The following is a 23,007-nucleotide window of genomic DNA, read 5'->3' on the forward strand; positions in this document are numbered from 1 at the left end:
CAGTGGAAACACCGAGTGGGCTTAAAACTCCTCACAACTGATTGATTATCCATCAGTCAGTTGATGAAGCCATTTGGAGGAGGAGACTTAAACAACTCTCAGTTTACTCTGTGCAGAAGAGTCATGCAACACCCAATACTGTTATCAAAACTGGTCGCTAAGGAAATGTGCGGTTTATTTTTGTTTCCTTTTAGAATAAATGACTCATTGTGAGGCAAACACATCTTATCAGCAGGCCACGCCCACCGCACCCATGGAGATTAATAAAGTTTAATCTAACCTGCAGCGATAATGGGTCCTGATTCATCTGTGGTGCTGACCCGCTTTAAAAATAAAATGTTGTTTGTTGCACAGAGCTGCTGCCTGATGACATCACACTTCAGTGTCACGATTACTTACTGATCTTTAGCAGCTGATCAACAGAGCCTCTGATTCAGACTCAAAGCTTCTCCTGAAGCTCAGAGTGCAGACTGATCTTCAGTTATTGATCAGTTATTGCTCACAGGTCATCTGGACTGGATCAGAAGTTTGATCAGCAGAGAAGAAGAACCTGTGATTTGTTGATCTGGCATTTCATGGATTCATAAACCAAATGTGTCCCCACGACTCCTCTTCGATGATTCAGTAGTGTCATAGACACCAAACACCAGTCTCCAGGCAGGACTTTAATACCTGATGATATCACCGACTCTGATCAGGTACCTAACACACGTGAGCGTGTTGTTGTGTTTTCTTCTTCTGTTGTTGGATCCTCGGGCAGAGCACAGCAAATGTCCTCGGATTCTTCTCACCGAGCTTTGTGCATCGCAGCGCCCCCAACAGGTCAAAGTCTCAACTTTCAGATTCAACTTCCTGTTTCTGAGTACAGTCTCATCTCTGATTGGTCCATGCTGATTGGTCCATGCTGCCCTCCGTGTGGAGGATGGGGTAGGCGGGCTGTGGTGTGCTTCAGTAAATGAAGAGTCAGTCCCTCAGGAGTAGTGATGAATCGGTCGCGAACAAAATGGCTCTTAGAGCCGGATCTTTGACGTGAACGACGCAAGCTGGCTCCTTATCACGAGCGTGGGGTTTTTTCCCCCCTTTCTCTCACCCTCTCTCTCGCACTTTTTTTCCGGTTCACTCCGCATGCGAGCCTTGTGCTTTACGCTGGGAAGAGGAGGGAGGGGCGGTAGTTACACTCAGTAGCAGAGAGGGAGGGAGAGACAGAGAAAGAGAGCCAGGGACAACAACGTCACATTAGAAAGGTATAGTAATCATCCACAACTATTTTCAGTTGCAGATGATAAAGGATTCAGAAAGTTTATTCATGCAGGTCCATATGACAGAGAATATGCATGTTCTTTTTGTTTTCATATTATAATTTGTATTTAATTGTGTTGTGGTTTGCAGTGTTTTGTGTTGTTTCACTTTAAATTTGTAAAAGGAAAATGAAAAGGAAGATGAAAATTTAAATTGTTAAAAGTTGAAATGTGACTAGTTGATTTTTTTATTATATGATTTATTTATTACATTTTATGTAGAGTGAATAAATAAAAGTATATTTATGGTGGCCCCTACAGACAAAGCACGTACAAACTCCAAAACACGTACAAACTCTGAAGCACGTACAAACTCTGAAGCACGTACAAACTCTGAAGCACGTACAAACTCTGAAGCACGTACAAACTCTGAAGCACGTACAAACTCCAAAACACGTAAAAACTCCAAAACACGTAAAAACACGTAAAAACTCCAAAACACGTAAAAACACGTACAAACTCCAAAACACGTAAAAACTCAGAAGCACATAAAAACTCAAAACACGTACAAAAGACAACAGGAGTGCTCCAGGATGCTAGGGGCAGTGTTGAGCTTTTGTTACCTAGTGGCTACACAAGCCAGCAAGTACCAACGACCGGATTTGGTGTGTGGTAATAACAGGTAAATTAATTTTTTTTTAAATTATTTGACTATATATAAATGCTTGTGTATAAATACACAAACAATACACATATGCTTTCATGCTTTCAATTGTGTAATTTAAGTGATCTAGTAGCTCTGTTTTGGAAGTTCAGTTCATGCTAGAAATGTGTTTTGGAGTTTGTACGTGTTTTGTCTCTAGGGGCCACCGCATATATTTATATATACACATATATAAATAAAACTACTTTTTTTTACATTAGTAATTCCTTTTGTGCATAATCTTATATTATTGTTAATAATAAATTAATTAAAGCAACAAAACAACCTGAAGAGCCGGTTCGGAGCCGAAAGAGCCGGCTCTTTTTAGTGAGCCGAACCAAATCCCATCACTACTCAGGAGGTCCTGAGCTCCTTTACTTCCTGTCTCTGCTCCTTACGACAGCGTGTGACACCTGGTGTTAGGGTCTCAGGTGAAACAGGTGCGCCGACGCCCTTGCCTCCTCTTTGTTCTGCTAAAAATCAGACCGCTGGCTCAGTCTGAAACCCGACTCCCAACCGCCCCCAGTTTCCCATTTCAAAGCCATAATCCTGTAGCAACACCTGGCAGGTACGGTTACATCACACTGTCGTCACAGCAACCACAACACAGCCAAACAGGGAGAGCTCCAGGGAGACGCCCAGAAGATGGGACAGACGTTTTTCACTTTGATCTCAGGGTTCATGGGAAAAGTTTATAAGTGATATCATCATAATGCATGTTTCCACTCCATTTGTACCTGCTGTTGACATCACACACAGACCCTCATGACAACACGTCCGCTGACCCTGGAGTCAGTTATGGTGCACAGTACAGCACAGTTAAGACCCGCTCACCATGGACAAATCCCTCCAACCACCAAGCTGAACACAGTCAGAGGTGGAGTGGAGCAGCACAGGCATGGAAACATCCAGAAATATCCTACGAGGCTCTCAGGAGGATGGCAGGCTGACGATGGTTCCCATGAAGAGCACTGATCCAAGACCAGCTGTGGCCTGCAGCAGCCTGACAGGAAGCCCACATACAAACACTCGATTACACAACCAGCTCAAAGGTCCTCCAACTGTTCAGCTTCAGAGCCCGCTGACCTTTGACCTGCAGGAAAAACAACCCCATCTTCCAGCAGTAAACACTCACACACAGCTGAAGCAGGTCTGATCACACCTTCTGTCAGAACCACCTCAGTGAAGTAACAGTGACCTAGACGTGACCTCAGAGAGGCTTATTATGGTGTGTGGGGGAAGGAGCTTTCTGATAAACATCAGGTGACTATGACCCGGTCAGGTCACTCACCTGAGAGCTGCTCTGCTCTCGGCAGTGATGGCACGAGGCTCAGTGCACCACATGAATCCAGGCGTTAGCCGGTACCACCGGGAGGAGCAGAGAGCTTCCAGGCCGAGCCGAACAAGTGGAGCACCGGGCAGCCCTGTGCATATAGCCGCCTGCTGCCTGGGCTGCCTCACACACCTGCCCGCTGACTGCTCGGATCCGCCATCAAAAGCAGGCAGGTGTTTTTATTCCGGAGAGAGCGAGCAACCGGGCGCAGGGAGGAGCTGCCCTTCACCTTCATTTACTATTATGAACACACAGCGTGCCAAACTCCATTTAAGATTCTGTTGATTTAAGAAGAACTGGACTCCAGCCAGAATAAATGAAGGTGTGGGCTGTAAATGAGAAGCTGGGAGCTGAAATGGAAGCTTCCAGCCATCCCGGCGCACACACTACCCGCTCCTAGCCCCTCTATCCGGAATAAACTGGCATTAAAGTTGGTCTTTAGCTCCAGTCACCCGTCCGCTAAGTCTCTTTGAGACACACCAACAGCAACAGAGAGAGCGGCCATAAAAGTTTAATTTACACTCACTTGAGCTCTGTCTGTGTTTTTGAGTGAAGCCGAACTGAGGCCGAGACACTGGAGCTTCAGGTAAAGAGGACTCAGGTATGTGTGTGCGCGCGCGCGGTCACAGCTTCACTGTGTGTGATCTTTCCGGCGGAATCTGGTGTGGGAGCCCGTGACCGCAGGGCTGCTGCCACAGAGCAGAGGGCAGCTCAGCTGCTCCGTTCCGCAGTTCCACTGAGGTCAGAGGCTCGAAGCCGCTCACAGACCACCACCCACGGCTCAGAGCCGCCGGAGTAACCCGGACCTCAACGCCCCCCTTCCCTCCCCCTCCGCGGCGGATCAGGAGACTCACCTGCAGGTGCGGCTTCAAAAATCCCGAGGTCACAGAAACATGGCACAGTCCGCGCTGAGAGCTCCGGGCGCTTCACCGGCTCCTGCCTGCACTCTGTGTCTGAATAACTGCACTCCTGTTCGGCTGCGGGAGCTTCTAGCAGATTAATCTGCGGCTGACTCTGGATCAGCTTTAAAGCAATGGACCGCAGTAGAGGGCGGTGTGTGCCCTGAGTGAGGACTGACAGGACAGTCTGCCTGCTTGACCACGCCCCCTTCACGCCAATCCGGTTGTTAAGTCTGACGTCACTAGCCGTGTCTTGGCCTAAACTCCGCTGCAGGTCCATATATCAAACAATTACTCAGCATTACCGAGAGTTGAGAAACTGTCTAAAGTCTTTCATCTCTAATAAAATGATCAGTGTTCTGCTCTACCAGGTGTAACAATTGAGTTTAACATCCAGGCATCCATGAAAACGGAATTTATGACATTTAACGGAGTTAGAAGTTAGCAGGAAGTTAGCTTGCTAGGTTCTATCTATATATATATCAATATAGCATGTCCTGACTGCGGGGTTTTGGAAACAAATTAAAACGTACAGCTCTGTTATCACTTCCAACATATATGAAGACAGAAAGCTAAACAGCAGTGACATTTGTAGGGTTACTGAAGTTTGGCTAGCTGGTATATAATGATGTGCTACGTGACCGCTAGCGACACAGCTATGTTAGCATAATATAAACAAGCTAACTTTTTTTCCACTCGATAAAAGTTAACTTGAGTGTTCTCGGTGGTCAGGAACAAATGTAATTGCATGGCAGGATGCTGTAAAAGGACCAAACTTCAGCCAGGAGAACAACTGAGATAATCCATCCACAATATGAGGTTAGTTATTCATATACTGCTGCATGGGCTAGGCTGTGGTTACATCCTAAGGTTTTAAAAACTGAGCTAAATAAATGATTAGCGGTAATAAAAGCCGAGGGAGGTCAACAGTGATCACTGACTGTTTTAGGAGCTTTTTGAGATTAAATAGAAGAAAATACAAAACATTAAACATGTTAACAACACAAAAGCCATATTAAACGCAGACTACTTTAGGCCCGGAAGTAGGATTCCTCACGTCATCACTTAGATAAATCTGCAGCAATTAGCCTATTAACTAGGGTTAGAAGCATAAAAGAAGATTCTAGCACAGAATAATATGAACTAATGAAATAGTTATGATATTGGTAATACAGAGAAATAAAAAACAAAAATAACTGGAAACATTTTATTATGAATATTTTTTTATTGAAGTTACAGTGTGTCAATTTTTCACTAACAGATGTCAGTAGCTGGAGTCTGCTGAGTTTGGTTTTCTTAACCCTCCCAAATCAAGAGAATAATCCTAGCTATGGTGGCTGCTGTAGGACAAAAATGTTTTAATCAGCCAAGAGAGATCAAAGACACTGAATCTAGATTTTACCTCATAACAACTGGCATATTTCTACTACTTTTTAAAAAATACATTATAAACACTTTTGAATAATATCAATACTTAGCAATAAATCAGGAATAAAACCCAGAAATGTGTCAATTAGATATTTTGGGTTCACCTCAAAAATGTGGGCTACTGTTCATCTGCAAAGTTGCAGGTTCAGATCTGGCTCGGAGTTTTCCCTCTTGTAAAGGCTGGCAGTGTGTATCTGTTTACTCTGGAGGAGTCTGCAAAACTTCATGAAAGGACTCAGACATGATTCGATGACTCAGTTATTAAGCTCAGATCCCACTGATAAAAACTATACTGAGGTGAGCTGCTGAGGATATGCTGAACTTTTCTGCCGTAACACTGCTGTTTGTTCCACTGCTGGGCTACGTTAGCTACCCTTAGCTAATTTTAGCTACTGTTAACTGTTATTAGCCTTTATTAGCTGCTACTAACCTCCATTAGCTTCTGTTAGCATCTGTTAGCCCTGTCTATAACACAGTGTAACAACGTAATTAACCTGTTTTTACATGGATTTTACATTATTGTGGATTGAATGTTATTAGTGCACCAGTTAAGTGCTCGCCACTGAAAGCTATAAATGTCTTAAAAATATTCCAAAATGAGGGACATATTGATTTTTGATCTATAAATGTCTCAATAAACCAATAATCTTCAATTTATTGAGACAGTGCTGATCAGGTCCCCTAAAGCTGCCTTCCAGCCTACACTCAGGGAAGAAGGGGGCCCTCGCAGTGATAAGGCAGCGAGGGCCCCCCCTGCTGGGACAGGACACACTCAGCAACAGAGAGGCAGAACCTCTGCCTGCAGTAAAACAACACCATGGTACTAGTACTCAGTAAAAGTATCCGAGTATAGTCAGGACTCTTCCACGTGGCCTGAACCCAGAGATCAGTTTGTTAGCCAGAATCCTCAGGGAGAAGAGCTGCGAATGATGAAATAATGTAATGAAAATAATCCAAAAATCAGTCAATTGTCATGGTGATGACAATGAAAACAGGAAGTCATGTGACTGGAATTTCTGTGAAACCTTTTGTGAAAAGACTCAGAGTTTGTGACTGCGGCTAGCCTTATGCCCACGTGTTTGTAAGAGTCTCACCTTCAGGAGGAGAATATCTTAATGAGTCACACAAATATGGCAAATGTGAATTAAAAGTCTGACACACAATTGCAAACTGCACAAAATCTGAAAAATCCTGCCTGTTTTCAAAGAGAAACACTTGTGTGAAACTTTAAAGCGCATTGTCAGATCATCTTCAGCTGTGACATCACAATAATTTGCCCCACTTAGTAAATCTGTCCAGTAGTCCATAAAGTAAAACCTGTCTTATTTTCTTATGTTTACCTGCTGTGTATAATTCCTTTTCTCCCCTGATGGGTTGAACAGTGACCACACAGAACCTTAAACACACTTTGATCAGTTGTTATAGATCATAATGTTGGGCTCATACAGCGTTCTGCACGCAGCAGCAGGTCAACAGAAAGTAGTTTTTCTTCCACTGGTGTGATGTTTAAATGTAGAATGTCATTTTAACAGCTGCTGATAAAAACTGAATATGTCAGAAGGTTATGGGTGAAATGGAAAATACTGTTATGTTGAACATTTATATGCTCATTTCTGCTCTGTATTGTTGTTGTCATAAAGGGTGAGATGCTCAGTCACTATGAATTATAGGGTGGTGTTTTCTCCTCCCCTTTCATAAAGGATGGTCCAGCGTCTCCTCTGCTAAAGGAAACAATAAAAGAAGCACTGACGCTCCTTTCCTTAGTGTTTTGGAGAACTGGAACAGCTCAGATTATGGCCATCATGGAGATACTTGGAACGCACCCCGTTCTTAGAGCTTCATAAATAGCTGACCCTGATGACTGTGGTCAGGTTTGGACCAATCACAGTGCACATCTGAATCCTGTTTAAACGAGTCAGTGTGGCCTTCATTTACCAGGTGAGTCATTAACAGCCTGTTCCTGGCTGGCTGGAAACAGGGAAGCCTGCTGAGGACATGTAGGTAATGCAGCCAATGCTGACCCCTGCTGGTGAAAGCTTCAGTGGAGGGTAACCTTTAAACACAGTTTCCTGTTTGTTACTGAAGCGTGCGTCACCACAGCCTCAGCATCCAGAGATTGGTCCATTAGCAACATTACCGGTCGCTTTAAATCTTTAAACTGCTCTTGAATAAAACAGCATCATCGACGTTGTTTACTTACAAATCTGCAGGAGGAAAATATTTACATGTAAAATACAAAATCTACATTAAACCTGACTTACAGTACGAGGATGATGAAGCAACGTTTCATACAGATGAAAACTGCATGAAAAAAAAAACTGAATCATCTGATTTATTTATACTTTTTCTTTTATGTTTTGTACATTTCAGACTCCCATACAGGAAACACATAAGGAAATAAAACAGGAGTATCTGTTTAATTAATGTATCATTTTTGATAGTGTATAAACTTTTGTTAAAATTTCAAACTGTTTACATTAGATCTATTCATATTTCTCATTTATTGATAAATATGGGAAAAACAATTACAGAAATTACTTCTCTTTTTTTTTTACACTCAATTCATTTTATTCTACAAGGTGAAATTAGCTGATTATTTTATAATCAATAATTTGTCGACTTTATTTTTATGCTCAATAAATCCAAAGGAAAATGAATATGGGGGAAAAAATGTCGTGTTCCGTACTGACAGAACATTGTGCTAAACATGTTTTTAAAACTTTAAGAATTTATTTCTAAAAATCAAGCTTCACAGATAGAGTTACATCTATGTCAGTGTCTGAGAGCAGGGCATGTGTAGTTTCACGTCCACTTTAAAGACACGTCAGAGCATGTATTTTGTATTTTTTGGCAGTGTTGGTCTTCATACAGTGTGAGATTAGAAGTTTAAAGATGAAGCAGACAAACTTACACATCTGAAAAGTCATATTTTTTATTCTTTTTAAACACTCTGAATCAAACCAACCTCTATACCACAGTAGTGCAAGATTACCTGTGAATACGTCTGATCACATGACCTGCTGTCCATCCAGGTGAGGCCAGAGATCCCCTCTGATTGCCTCAGAGGACACCTGAGAGTTAACCTGCCAACAAGCTCCTTCGACACCCCCCCCACCCCAAGAGAGTCTTGGCAGTCTTTGTTTCACTTCCTGTTGTCAATCACAAGGTCCAAGCGTGGCAGGAATAGCCACCACGGCAACACACATAGGCGATGTCTGACATCAGTGTATTGATTTAACGTCCCATGAACCAACTATTCCCAATGTACTAACGTCAGAAAACAGAAAAAATCGTTCCAAAGCTGGCAGGCTGCAGTGAGTACTGCCTCCGGTGGAGGTACTGATTACTACAGCCACAATTTTCAATCACGAATTGATTAGAAATGAAAAAAAAAGTTTAAAGTGCGAGTCCCTCAGACAGGTCTGCACACGACATGTTAAAGCAGCGGTGAGTGTTCAGTCACAGCAGCTCTCTGATTCGACGTATTTCAGCATTTCCTGTTTTTAAACTGTTGGAGTGACGTTTTGGCCCTTTAACGAGTTACCACAGCAGCACGGACATGTTAACCAGTTCCCAAAGTGCTTCTTCCAGACCTCATATCCTGATATTAGCTCAGAGGTCATGCCAACCTATGGTTCTAACCCGCCCTATGGATATGCCTACGTAAAGCTGCAGTACTCTCTCAAGCCCCTGCCACCAGATAAACACAGATGAGCTTCATCACAAACTCCTTCACCACTCGGCAGCCATCTTGAAACGCATAAAGGCACTTATTAGGCAGTTACTGTGGAACATGAAGGTCAGGGAACAATCAGACTGGTCAGAGGTAGAGTCAGGTCAGGGGTCAGATTTATTTGACCTGACAGATTACGCTGTACAGATGATGTCAAATATGTGATTGGAGGGCCAATCTCCGACCACACTGAGTGGATCATTGTGGAAAGCAGAAAGACGATCATTACTGTGACAAATTAGATTAAAGCCAACCGCTCAGAGGCGTTACCAAGATGGCTGCCGAGCTGTGAGACCACTCAGATGGTCTGACTTTCATGAAAGGTTGTTACCCCAGCAGAAACCTGCCATTAGACCCAGCTGTCATCGATTAAGAGCTGCTACACTACCTGTATGCCCACGAATGCCGCTCACACAGGAAGTTCCGTCACCGTGAATCTGACCTGATCGAGTCATAGCTGGTTTGATTTATTCAACTTTTACCTGCATTTAAAAACCATTCAACTGCTGGCTTCGTCCCCTCCTTGTCCTCCACTGTCAGGGTCGGCCCTGACACAACACGGAATTGTTGGTTTGTGTTGCGTGCATGAACTCACGACACCTCGATGACCTCCATACTGCCCGAGAAGCTTGATTGACTCCCTGCCGTGCCCATTTCCTCGCGGGAGCGGCTGTCTGCCATCCCGTCTCCAAACTCCATCTGGCAGCTGCGCCGCTTCAGCTGCTTCTCAAAGCTGCTCTCTTCGTGCCAGCTCCTCCTCGAGTCACCGCGGTCATGTGTCCGCTGCCGCCGCCGTACCGCCTCCAAGCCGTGGTTGCAGCTGTATGCCGTGAAGCCGCCGCCGCTCAGGATAGCCGACGTAGAGTAGAAGCGCGTGGACTCTGAGGAGAGGTACCATCCGCTGGCCAAAGAAGAGGTGGAGACGGTGACAGGGCCCAGTAGGATGTCCGAGTGCCAGCCCTTCAGGGCGCTGCCACCTCCTGGTTTGGCGAGGTGCTGCTGGCTCCGCGAGAGGCCGAACAGGAAGCTGGTGGCGTTCTCTTCCATGCTCCCGCTCCGGTGTAAGTGGTGGGAGCAGTTGGTTGGAGCGGCGGGTGGCTTAGCAAAGCCGCTGGAGGCCGACGACACCGCTGGCTGCGGGCTGCCTGCCTCCTCCTTATCAGGGCTCTGCTCCGGCGTGGACTGCTCTGAAACCTCCTCCACCGGCGAGAACTGGCAGGGTTTACTCGTTGTCTCTTTGAAGGATGGCGGCTTGTAGAAGTCATTGCTGTCCCCCGACCCGCTGTGAGGCGCGAAAACTCGATGGGTGCCGCCCCCGCCAGGCTCACCATATGACTTGATGTCCAAAGAGAAGGAACGTTTCAACCGGGCACTGTCTTCTGAGCCGTCGGCGAGCTGCAGGCCACTCAGAGCCTGAGCCAGCAGGCGCTCCTCGGGGGCATTGGCTAAAACGCACGGCAGGGTCAAAGGTTCCAGCAGTGTCATGCCGGGCGTTGGGACCGCATCCTCAGGCTGAGCGCAGGCCTCGCTGCTGGGCTCCGGAGGATGGAGACACTTGGGTTTGGCGTCCGTACCAGGAGGACTTTTTATCTTCTTCTCAAAGTCCAGCAGCTGACCCAGGAAGTTAAAGTTGGGCGAGATGGTCGGCCGCTTTTCCTTCACAAACCTGAATGAGGAAGAGAAACATTGCGTATGACTATGGACAGGAAGCAACACGACAGGTTAATGAGGATCAAACACTTACGGCTGTCAGCGTCATTCAATACCAAACATGCGCACATTTAAAGTTTGCATTATCATATTTCAAATTATCATCTGAAAACTAAACTGCAACAGAAAAGTGTGGCACAAAAATCAGCCATTTTCTTTGTTTGGAGTTGTCAGGGAAGCCCAGACCTCCCTCTCACCACCTCCTCCAGCTTAGACTGAATGAATGACTGAACTCACACTATCACAAGGCAGAGTCCATCCACTCCTAGGGGAAAGCTAATTTCTGCCACTTGTGCCTTCAATGTAGTTCTTTCACCTTTAAAAGAACTAACTACAATGTTAACAAACATCAGGCCGAGATTAACTGATACATGGTGTTCCCTGTTTTTGCGTGGGTTCCCTCTGGGTACTCCAGCTTCCTCCCACCGTCCAAGGACATGCAGTTAGTGGGGATAGGTTAACTGGTTAATCCTAATTGCCCATAGGTGTGAATGCGGGAGTCCCCGTGTGTTAGCCCTGTGACAGACTGGCGACCTGTCCAGGGTGTACCCCGCCTCTCGCCCTATGACAGCTGGGATAGGCTCCAGCGCCCCCCGCGACCCTGAAAAAGGATAAGCTTGGATGGTGTTTCTCACCAACGATGCTCCATCTGGTGGCGTCCAATTATATAGCTGCTGTGAGGCTCGTGTACTAACAGAGTGTCTGAGCTCCAGATTCTGTCGTGCAAACATTACGTGATGTAAAATAAATGTCTATAAACAGATTTATTAAACTTGTCTCTGGTTGCTCGTTGGGGCTTCAGAAACCTTGTCAATGGCTGACTGATGACTACAACCTGGTTATGTTCAGAGTTTAGTGACCTCTGATGACATCACAGGAGGAAGAACTCAGAAAACTGAGCATTCAAACATTTTAAACTAACAAACAGACTTGGTCCCAGGTCAGATTCAGAAGTCCTGACTTCTCACCTGTACGCCTCGTCCAGTGACATGTCCATCCTCTTCATGATGTAGGCGATGGCAATGGTGGCCGAGCGGGAGATTCCAGCTAGGCAGTGGACCAGGACTCGGGCGTTGGAGGCTTTGGCCTTCTCTGAAACACAACAAAGTTCAGACTGAGCAGAGAGCAGTAGGGTCTGGTTTATTCAGTCACACAAGAGAGGTGGGCAAGTGATGCTGACCTATGAACTCCACCGAGCGATCCAGCCACGGCAGGATCTTCTCACAGAACGAATCGTTGACGGGGACTCGGAGGAAGTGGGAGTCTGGGATGAAGTCCGGTTTGGGGCAGGTGTTGCTAGCGTTCAGGACGTAGGCAATGTCGTTCTGCTGTATCAGGTCCTGGAAAACAAACACAGGTTTGGATCAGAGCCGGACCAGAGAGGCTGAACCCCAAGAAGAGCTGGAATTTAAAAAAATAAATTTTTTTTTAAAAAAATAAATTTTTTTTTAAAAAAAGCGTTCGGGGGCAGGGCTGTGATGTGGGGGTGGTGCTGTGTCACCTTGTTGAGGACGTCCCTCTGGCAGCCCAGGTACAAGTGAGGCAGAATACGGGTTGGCCCGACGTTGGTGACGGGCAGGCAAGGTTGAGAGATGCAGGAAGGAACCAGGGTGGACTTCCCCTCACAGAGACCAGGAAAAAGGTGAGAGAACTCAGAGAACCCACCTGAGACCACACACACACACACACACACACACACACACAGTCAGCTGACAGTGAAATAATAATGAGGTCAACAGCTGTGCTGTCGTGTTCGTTTCCTTCCTGCAGGAATCAGAATGAACCTTTGTCTCTGCTCGACTCAAACATCCTCATCACCTGTTGCCAGGCAACAAGCCAGAGCATTGATGTTCTGCAGCCTCCTTTGGAAACCGCTTTATTTCCAGCAGAGAGTGCCAGGTGAGTCCAGCTATTGATCATGTAAAGAAAATGTTCTGATTTATAACTACACCTGTGATCATGATTGTACACAATCCGAAGACAGAACCTAAAGATATTCACACAGTTTGTAACTGAGGCCCAAACACTCCTGGTTTAAATGTCCTGGTACTTTTTAAAAAAATAAATAAATACATTTAATCAATTAAATTCTGTCACAATTTTTTTTAAGTTTACTGACTGATTTTCTTCCATTTTTGACTTTTTTCAATTTTTTATGATTTGTATAATTTTTTCCCCTTTTTATAAATTTTAATTTTTTTATGTAATGTTTTACAGTTTCATATTTTTTAAGTATGTTTTGCAATTTTAAAAATATTTTTTCTTTTATTTTTAAGCATTTCTTTTACATTCTTATTTTAATTTAAAAAAATTTAATATTCTGTGTTTTTGTAGCTAATTTTAACAGCTTGTCTGTTTATGGATTTAAACATAGCATGTGAGCACTTCCTCCTCACATGCCTGTCTGACTCAGTTCGCTGGCGGGCGTGTTCTGTGATCCTCGGCGCTGATGAAGACTCTGGTCTCCCAGTGGAAGTGGCTGTTGTGTAACTGAAACCTCAGAGCGAGCACTTTGTTTGGTTTTTCTGATGTAAGGGTGGAGCCACCATGCAGCATTACATCATCGTTACATAACGCCATACTCCGTAGAAATAGCTGCAGGCAGCTGCAGCATGCTCACTCAGAGCTAGAGCCGATCAGAAATCAATAATCTGATCGGTTCCTTCACATTAGCTGCTGCCATCTCACTTTAATCACCTATAACGAGTGTAAATGAGGTTTAATGGCGTCGCAGAGACATCCAGCAGGAAGCAGCCGCTTGCTCTCAGAGGTTTCCTGTTTAAACTTAGATTACAGCTGCACGCCAGAGTCAGAGGCTCAGAGGCTCAAGATTCATCGTTGCGACTCGGTGAACCCGGCGAACTGCTCACCCCCCACAGTTAAACGTTCCCTACAGGCCACACTCTGAACTTTAGTAATGGCAGAGCGACGCGGGTGCAGGGAGGCTCACCTGAGAGCAGGTGTACGGAGGGGAAGCTCCTCTCCAGTTTAACCAGCAGGACACTGATAAAGGACTCGGAGCTCAGAGCGGCTGGGTTGGCAGAGCTCTGATCGTACACCACCACCTCCTGATCGGCCTGCAGTTCCAACTGCAACACAGATACACAGGTACATCCAGGATCAGGAAAAGAGAAAATAAATCTGTACATAATAATAAAGTATATTGAGCTTGTAAAAAATAAATAAATAAAAAATTCCCATCAACTTGAAACTAGAAACAATGCCTTAGTGAGCAGGTGCAGATGAATGGCAAATCATGTCAGCATCACCCAACAACTCCACTCACCATATCAGGCACGGTCACGTCTGACTCTGAAAACATCGCAGCAGCACTTAAAGCGACAGCTGTATCCATCTTTTATATACAGTTTGTGACACAGTGACCAGTCTTTTGTCCCCTGGCCTGCTCCGTACTTTAACCTAACGCATTGTTCTGAATCTGAGCCGTATTCTAACCACACTGGAGCAGCCCCCACCCTCCCACCACCACCACTACTCACCTTCTTCTTGGCTGAATGTTGCAGCAGCTCGGCAATCTGCACCTTGTCCTGCTGCAGCCTCCTCTTCATCAGCTTGGAGCAGTTCACGTTTACAGCCTCCAGGATGTGGGAGGTATTGTAGTCAACAAAGGGCCGGCTGTCAATCAGCACCACCCGGTCCAACGCCCCCTCCAGCAGTGCTACCAGAGCCTCTGGCCCGATAGGGCGCACAGTCCCGGGCCTTGCCATACCCAGTCCAGTCCGCGACCCCGCACGCTCACACATGTGAGCTGCCTCCTCTCACTTCCCTACCACCCCCCCACCCCCCTCCCTGGTAGTAATCCTCCTCCTCCTCCCCCCCTCCTTGTGGGCGTCCCGGCCGGCAGTCCAGCGCAGTGATGCAGTCTGGCCAGGAACCTCAGAGGATGAAGAGCTCCATTGTGTCGGCCGGGTATGATGTCATCCCGATGGCAGCCCCAGAGAGAGAGAGAGAGAGAGAGGGAGAGAGAGCCAATCCCAACTGTGTGTGAGATGGTGGTTCAGAGTGTGTGTGTGTGTTCAGTCCATCAGTGTGTGTGTTTGCAGCGAGGGGGAGGGGCTTTCATTCACTCCAACAGCCGTCTTTTCTCCTGATGACATCACTCTGAGTTTTAAAGTCTGAAACACAAACAGAGTCAGAGTGAGTCTGCATCACAGTCACTTCAGAAACGTTCAACGACGCCACGCCAAATCAGGACAAACTTTATTCACACAGAAAACCATGACCGTGAGACAGATGGGTCAGGTTGTCCGGCACACCAGGATGACACAAAACGCATCGCGCCCAATTTCACTAAACTTTATAGAGAGCCTGAAACATGAGCAGAGGAAGGAGCTGGAGAGTTACGGCGCTGTTCTCATTGCTTTCCTGAAAACCGTGAAAAACAGACGTGCGTTTTGGAGTGGGCCTTACAGTCAATAATAAAGATTTAAATCAGTTGTTTGTTGGGAGGAGGTAAACTACATGCAGGTGATCTCACCTTCCAGCTGAAAATAATTATCAAATAACACCCTCATACTGAGCTGTGTAAGAAATCAGTGATGCACTGGTTTCTGTGCTCGAGCTCGTAAAAGTGTGACGAATGATTGAGCTGCTTCTTTGAGCTCAGGTGTTGAAGCACTTATCTGCACAATCTCACACACACCTTCATACATCAAATTACTTTTTGCACAATGTTCAGTTTTTTGCACAACCCACTGTCATTGTTGCACCTTTCAATTGCACTGTCTTATGTCTGTATCGTTCTGTTCTGTCTGGTGTTGCACTGTCTTTGTTTTGTTTTTTTGCAATTTTTGCACACTTGCACTTTATGTAGTCCTGTGTTGATTGTCTGTTATATGTTATATGTAGCATCATGGTCTTGGAGGAACGCTGTCTCGCTTTACCGTGTACTGTACCATTGCACATGGTTGAAGTGACAATAAAGCCACTTGACTTGACTTGATCCAGCTGTGCAGGTATGACAGAAGCTGGTCTCAGGATGACTCACAGCTCTGCACCAGGAAACTCCCTCATGCTGTAAAAGTTAGAGCCAAAAAATCCCCAAACTTGTTACACCTCCTCCTCAGAGTGGGACTTAGTTGCTTGGCACATCTGTAAAGGGTCCTGCTGCTTCATTTTAGTGATGTCACCGAGGTTCAGCGCACAAGTGGTCAACCGTTAAACTCGCGGTCCCAGCCAAAGGAAAGTGAAACCATCCACCTGGGATAGATGGAGTGGTCCCAGGTCTCTACAGCTGCAGATAACACAGCGGAGAGCAGGAATCCCAAATCACCTTCACAGGTAACTGTAAGCAGGACTGATCCGTATACAGCCAGGAGACCCAGAAAAAGTCCCCACATTTTATTTCCTTCTGTCAGCTGCACCACATTTACAACATGTTAACAACACGGAGGCAACGCTGTAGCTCCACAGACTCACCAGCATCTCTGGAGTGGCTCTAACTTTGCTGGATTGTTGATGAATAAACTTATGTGAGATGTAATTAAGACACTTTATCAGAGGGAAAGTGTGACTTTAGACCAGGGGTGTCAAACTCGCAGCCCTGGGTCCCCTTGCAGCCCACGTGTTGTTGAATTTAATGTTAAAATAAGTTCTTTAAAAAGCAAAAAAACATTTTAATATGAAGGCAATATGAGCAGAGAGTACAAACATGTTTAAGGATTGGCTGTGTTAGTGAGAGAGTTATTTGTTAAGAAAACACCAGCAGTCAAAAACTAATGTCTGTCTTATTTTGTTAAATACGAACAAAATTATAGGAGAAGTGCTGCCATGTGTTTGGCCAGAAAGAGAGTAACAATTTATTTATTTGGTAGTTCATTGTAAGGCTTCAGTTAGTTAAGAGTGAGGGGAAAAACAATTGTGTTCACGTTTGCAGTTTTGTCTTTTTATACAATATTTGAAATCTACAAAACAAACAAACAAACAAAAGACACTACATTTTTGGAAATATTTGTGGGTGTTTTCCTGTTTCTTTGTTTGTTTTTTAGTACTACTTGAAAACACTAAAGTGAGCTTCAGGTCATTCAAGTCTGAGACCCTTGCTTTAGACACTCGAGCCTAACATCAGCTGCACAATGTTAGCTTATAACCAGCTGCTGCTGTTTAGCCGGCTCGCTGTCAGCTGTGGGGAGACGTGAGGGTCACGTCTGAGCTGCTGACAACGACGAGAATATATGATCACGTTTATCTTTGTTTTCATGTGTTAGACTTCACTCAGGAGAAGCTTGAGGAGAAAGAGGATGAGGTGGAGATGAGACTGATGAAAGTGGTACCTGTGATGGTTAAATGAAACCAATGATTGAAGGAGTGTGGACAGTGGTTGCAGAGCTGTGATGGTGTTTAAAGAGTTAACATGTCCACAGTGAGCTGCACACACAGCTCCAACATCAACCTTCAGGTGTGTTAGCATCACGTCCACATTAAAACGATTGTGTAAACTACAGCCATCCCTCCAAAGAGCACTGACCTACATTCCCCCCCAACAGAACGGATGGTTTATGTGGAGGAACTGAATTAGCGCCTGCAAGGAGGAATGTAAAATCAAGAGGAGACCAGCCTGGAGCCATGAACCAGGAAGAAAGAGGACGATTGTGTTTTCTGAAGCCTTTAAACAGCAGCTGGAGCTTCTGGCTGTGTCTCCAACATCAGGTTCCACTTCAGTCCAATAATTCGGATCCCGCTGATGTTTTTCCAAGCCAGGATATTCCTGCTCTGACACCCGATCTGTCAAATTACCGGCTACGAGCCGCTGGAAAAGATGGCATCACGGGCACCGGTCTGCAGAAACACCTCGACCCAAATCACCTGCCAGCCTCCTGCAACATCACACACTGACCTCAGGCGGCATGCCGGGGTCACGTGGTCCACCGTAGTCATGACATTACCATTAATCTTAATTGGAACCCACCTATAAAACTTTCATGTTAAACATAAACCCCTGCGGCAGGAGATCTGTGACAGGAAGTGAGGTGACCAGGCGCCTTGTATAACATCACTACTGCATTTAGATTCAGAGAGACAAACAGGCTGCTTGGTCGTCCTTCTGACTCCAAAACCTAAAAATAGCCCTGGAGTGTTATTTGTGTGACAAGCCGATGTCACTGTCACTAAAGCAGAAAAACAAAAATAATCTGAGTGGTGGGCGCTCACTGAGTACTGACCTCCTGTCAGAGTTTGGTTTTCTCCAGAGGCTCGAGCTCTGAGTGATGATGATTTTAGTCTGAGGGCGAGCGCCGGCCTCGTCCTCAGCTCTACAGCACAGGTAAGAGTCCAGGTAGAGGCTGTTATCAGGTGTAACAGAGCGGTGAAGTCAGGCCTCTGAGACACAGAGAGCCCTCATCTTCAAACACCATCAGATAAAGAGCGCTGCCACTTCCTGCTCCTCTGCGCCTCTACATGTGACAGGTGCGCTCAGAGCTTGAGCTGACAGTGGAGACTGGTCAAAGGTGAACGACCCGAGGTTAAAAGCAGCCAATCACAGGACTTTAGCCTTGTGCTGACATCACACACAGACAGGTTAGACTACCGCTGTGCTCACCTGAGCCAACACTCTGAAAATGACGTTGGAGCGTCGACCAATCACCCGGAGGCAAGCATTCAAAATAAGAAGCTGGTAAAAAGGTGGGTGGGGCATGCTGCAGCACATTTTTTAACTATTAATTATGATAAAAAAAATGTAAATGAGGCTTCCAAAGCCTTCCTACAGAGAGGAACTTGTGGTTCAGCCCCAACACATGATCAGCTCACTGTGCTGAAGAGGAAGTAAACCAGCGCTGTGATGGCTATAAACAATGCCATGATTAAGCATTTAATTGTAATTGGTGGAAACGCTGTCAGCAGCTGGCCGTCACCCTGACATCACTTCCGGTTCCCTCAAGGAGACTAATCAGGCTTCACCACCATCCTACTGACCTGCATGACACTTAAATTTCCTCACTGAGCACACTCACTAAACATAAACGCATAAATAAAAATAATTCACTGCTCTGGTCATGTGACCCACCGGCTCTAAACTGACACCTCTCAGCATCGGTGCAAATGTTTAAAAACAAACCACTGAAAACGGCGAGGTTTTCTTCTCCTGAAGGAAACACACAGATAATAAGTGAGTTAGCTGGGTTTCATTTACCTGTCAGTGCTTATGAAATAATTTAACACAGGTTAGGCTGATAAAGGTCCACCCTCACAGGTGAGTATTGATTACTGACAGATTGATTATTGGCAGCTTAAACCATCAGTTTTCAGTTCCTTTAGACTGTTATTACCACTGAGATGAACCACAATTGTTTTATTTCATTAACTCTGTTCCATCACAGTCTGGATATCTGTAAGAACACAGACTCTCAGGGGACTGTCTGGACCGGTATAGCACACACCTACAGCAGCCGGCTAGGTTGATCTAACCCTGCAGTATTTCAATCCAAAGTTTTATTATTGTACATGCTGTGTGGACCCTCTGATGCTCATATTATCCTTCAGTATGTTGATCATGCTTATTTGCTGCCTGCGTTTGTCCTCACGGTGTGCAGAAATGATGCAACAGAGAGACGGTTCTCAAATTTAAATGTCAAACCTTCTTCTGAAGTCTGAAACGTGACTCTGAGGTCAGATCACTCAGAGAAGTGTGAGCTTCATTTACTCAGCTTACCTGATTCACACACCTAATGGTCACCTGTTAACTTTGTAATAACTTATTTACATTTGGAGGTTTATTTCACTTAAAAGAATAATGGAACATTTCCATTACATATATTATTTATATTTAAAATAAATGTACCTTTAACTTTAAGGACATTTAGTAAGGGAAGTCTAGTGTGTGCTGTTAAAAGCATGCTCAGCAGTTTAAAGGTTATCTGAGAGTCTGAAGGGTGCTTAATTTATCAGACATTAATATAAACAAATAGGCTTTATCTTTTATTTTAGGAGGTTTGGGCAGATTTAAGGAGAGCTTAATGTTTACAGCTCTGTCATCGGTGGTGTTCAGGGTTATCTGAAGGAGATTAATGCTCATACTTTACCTTTGAGGAAGTTTCACCATGTTTAAGGAAGACTGATCAAAATGAAATTGAGATGAGCAGATAAAAAGAGTTTCTGCGGTAATTAATGGATATCTGCCTGCATATACTGGGTTAGTTATTATTTATAAGGATGTTAATACACATACATAACGCTAGTTTTCATTTTAAGGAAGTCCTGGCATATTTAAGGGAACTTACAGGCACTGGAACTGTAATATGAGCTAATATGAGTGGTGTCAGCAGAGTTTAAGGGCAATTTAAATAAATAAGTAAATTTACTATTATTTAAAAGGACATTACTACCCACAAATATTGTTCTGTCTTTATTTTAAGGCAGTTTCGGTATATTTTAGCGCAGTCACAGTCTAATACGAGCTAACCTGTGCTGTTGTAGTGTGAGTTTGATTTAAGGGAGGCCTGGCTGCTGTTGGAGGCTCCTCGCTGGTTCTGGGAGCTTCGGGCGGTGTGGGCGACATTTCGGATGTTACGTTGGCCGTTGTATAACTCTCTCAGCTCGCTGCTCTCTCACATTTTATCGGTGTGTCTCCGCGTTCAGGACCGTCTGACCGCCACTCCGGCTCACCTAAAAAGAAACCGACGAACAGCGACGTTTTCCCGCTAAGTTCCCCTCAGACGCGGGGTTAGCCCGGGCTGACACACGGAGCGAACTTTAACTTTAGGCCCGGTAACGGAACTTCAGCCGCCGCTCGGTTACTCTTTAACCAGAAATTTTGGTGAACTCACCGTCTGAAAACTCGACGTCAGAGTCCGGACAGCAGCTCCTCCGACCCGGCTGGACAAACCGGGGGAGACCGCCTGGTGTACCGGAGAGGACGGGTCGCAGAGGAGAGCAGAAGCGGCGGAGGGACTCGGTGAAGTCCTGGTGCTGCCATAGAACGATGAGGTCACCGTGATAAAAATAACAGCATGGCGTCATCGTCAGAGCTGTTCGGCTCGGCGCAGCGGGCTCTTAAAGGCGCAGGCAGCGATGCACTGCGCACGCGCAAAATACTGCCTCTTGAAAAGCCCGAGAGTGCTGTGTCCTGCAAAATATAGTGTATATACTGCAAATTATATTGCGAAATATACTGCAAGTTATACTGTAAATTATACTGACAAATATATTGCAAGATATACTGTACAATATATTGCGAAATATACTGTATATACTGCAAATTATACTGTGAAATAGACAGACAAGTTCACTGTACAATATACTGCAAAGTGTAAGTCACAGCTGAAGATGATCCTGGTTTCAGATGAAAGAAGACCTTCCATCTGCTCTCACCTGTTCTCCGCAGACACCTATACTCACTCATATGAGCCTGAAAGTTTACCCAGAATGCACTTTGTGAGGAACACAGATCAAACACGGACGCAGTTTTGCTCCTCTCTGTCACAGAAACAGTTTATTCAGACTTTGATCAATCACACAGGTGCTGCTCACAGAATAAAAGTCCTGCTCTCGTGACGAATGCAGTGTAAACCTGATCTAACGGAGCCTGATAGTGTTTTTCAGGCTTGAGACTTTCATGTGCTCTGCTGCACTCAAAGTGTTGGAAAAACAGTGAAAGCATTAATCTGGAACCTGTGTACTTGGAGCACTGAAAATACTGCCAGCATGCTGGTAAAATGTCAGATTCTGGTGGATGGGATATTTTTGTGTGTTTGTGTAACCTTGCTGATTGTGTAATGTTTCTGAATCAGCTAGTTGTCTTGGGATGGCGAGCACAGAGATGACAATGGAAGCGACACAAGCAGAAGAAAACTGAAAGCTCTCTCATACTGGAGCAATTAGGACGCATGGCTAACTCTCACTGATGAAGGCATCAGACAGACGGTTGTCATCTCATGGCTGCTTTCAGATGCTCTGAGCACACTTGTTTCTTCTCACAGTAAAGACTTTCATCTCTGGTTCATCTCACGCCAGCAGGTTTAAAATATAAATAATTTTAAAAATTTCTGGCTGCTGAAAAAGTAGCTGGAAATGCACAGGAAGAATCAACGGTGTTCAACAGACCAATCACAGCAGCTGCATCAACCTGACGTGCAGGTACTTTTTTAGAGGTACAGGTTAGGTTAGAGTGTGGAATTAGGGGAGTTTGTGGCTACGTTGTAGTTATGATGCAGACCATAAATCTAAAGTAATGAACGCTAAAACACGCGTGAACAAGCTGCGAGAAGATCGGCAGCTCGGTTCGATTCAGAGAGAAGCTGATTGCTGAGGCAGGGCAGAGATTAGGATCTGATCAACGAGCACAGAGAGTAGTGATGGGCTCACATGTTCTGCCTCGCAGCTGCTCTAAACGGTAAGCCTGAAAAATAAAATCAGTGTTATGTCTTTTATTCTGACACAGTGTTTCACTACATCACTTTCTCTAATGGTACCGCAGGAGGTACAGAGGTCAGAGGTATAACCATAGCAACCAGTTAGAATCACACTGCATGAAGAGGTTTGATCGTAGCTCTACTGCCGTACAGGTAGAGTCAAGATAACAGCCACACCTGAGGAGGAACGGCAGGTAAATGTGACAGTCATGGTGGTATTTGTGATGCAGAGACAAATCCCACTAGTTGAACTGATCACAGCCAAAGGAAGAGAAATTTGAAACAACAACATTGCAGACGTAGAAGCAGAGCAGCTGCGGACAAAAGTTTCTGCCTGTCTCAGCAATGCAAAGCCCCCAGCATCCAACATCAGCATGAAGGAGGAAGGCACTTACATCAGTTAGTAATGACAACATTATCATCCTTCTGCCGGAGGGGTAGGTGCACAGTTTTGCTAAACCATATGGACTATCATGAGAAAATTTGTTCAGTGACAAAAATACTCATGAGCCCAGAAACGAGACCCAGGAAGTGATTACAGGAAGAGGGTGATAGATATTCTGAAGCAGATAGAACAAGATAACGCTACTGACCGGA

At 45.1% G+C, this 23,007-nt stretch overlaps 2 protein-coding genes across 6 annotated transcripts in view; both read right to left on the reverse strand.

Annotated features, from left to right (window-relative positions):
- The window catches only part of eps8a (EGFR pathway substrate 8a, signaling adaptor), a 30,548-nt gene extending 26,206 nt beyond the window's left edge, over positions 1–4,342 (reverse strand). For all 4 annotated transcript variants that reach the window (XM_006781070.3, XM_035907432.2, XM_087830782.1 and 1 more), the window contains exon 1: positions 4,129–4,342. The gene's annotated coding sequence lies outside the window, so the exon portion shown is untranslated. The remainder of the gene's footprint in view (positions 1–4,128) is intronic.
- A 4,175-nt stretch (positions 4,343–8,517) lies between these two features.
- On the reverse strand, positions 8,518–21,008 carry dusp16 (dual specificity phosphatase 16). Of its 2 annotated transcripts, none has more exons than XM_006781071.3 (7): positions 20,827–21,008; positions 14,545–15,180; positions 13,995–14,133; positions 12,546–12,709; positions 12,225–12,384; positions 12,013–12,136; positions 8,518–11,000 (listed from the first exon to the last, which is right to left on the reverse strand). In XM_006781071.3, exons 2-7 carry the CDS (start codon positions 14,806–14,808, stop codon positions 9,926–9,928), a joined length of 1,926 nt encoding a protein of 641 aa, XP_006781134.1. In that variant the 5' UTR covers positions 14,809–15,180; positions 20,827–21,008; the 3' UTR covers positions 8,518–9,925. The 2 variants fall into 2 exon arrangements, with proteins under 2 accessions (XP_006781134.1, XP_006781135.1); XM_006781072.3 differs by lacking the exon at positions 20,827–21,008 and adding an exon at positions 15,961–16,266.
- Between the last annotated feature and the right edge of the window lie 1,999 nt (positions 21,009–23,007).

Source organism: Neolamprologus brichardi, chromosome 17, assembly GCF_056152115.1.
Source record: "Neolamprologus brichardi isolate AB-2024 chromosome 17, ASM5615211v1, whole genome shotgun sequence".
NCBI lineage: Eukaryota > Metazoa > Chordata > Actinopteri > Cichliformes > Cichlidae > Neolamprologus > Neolamprologus brichardi.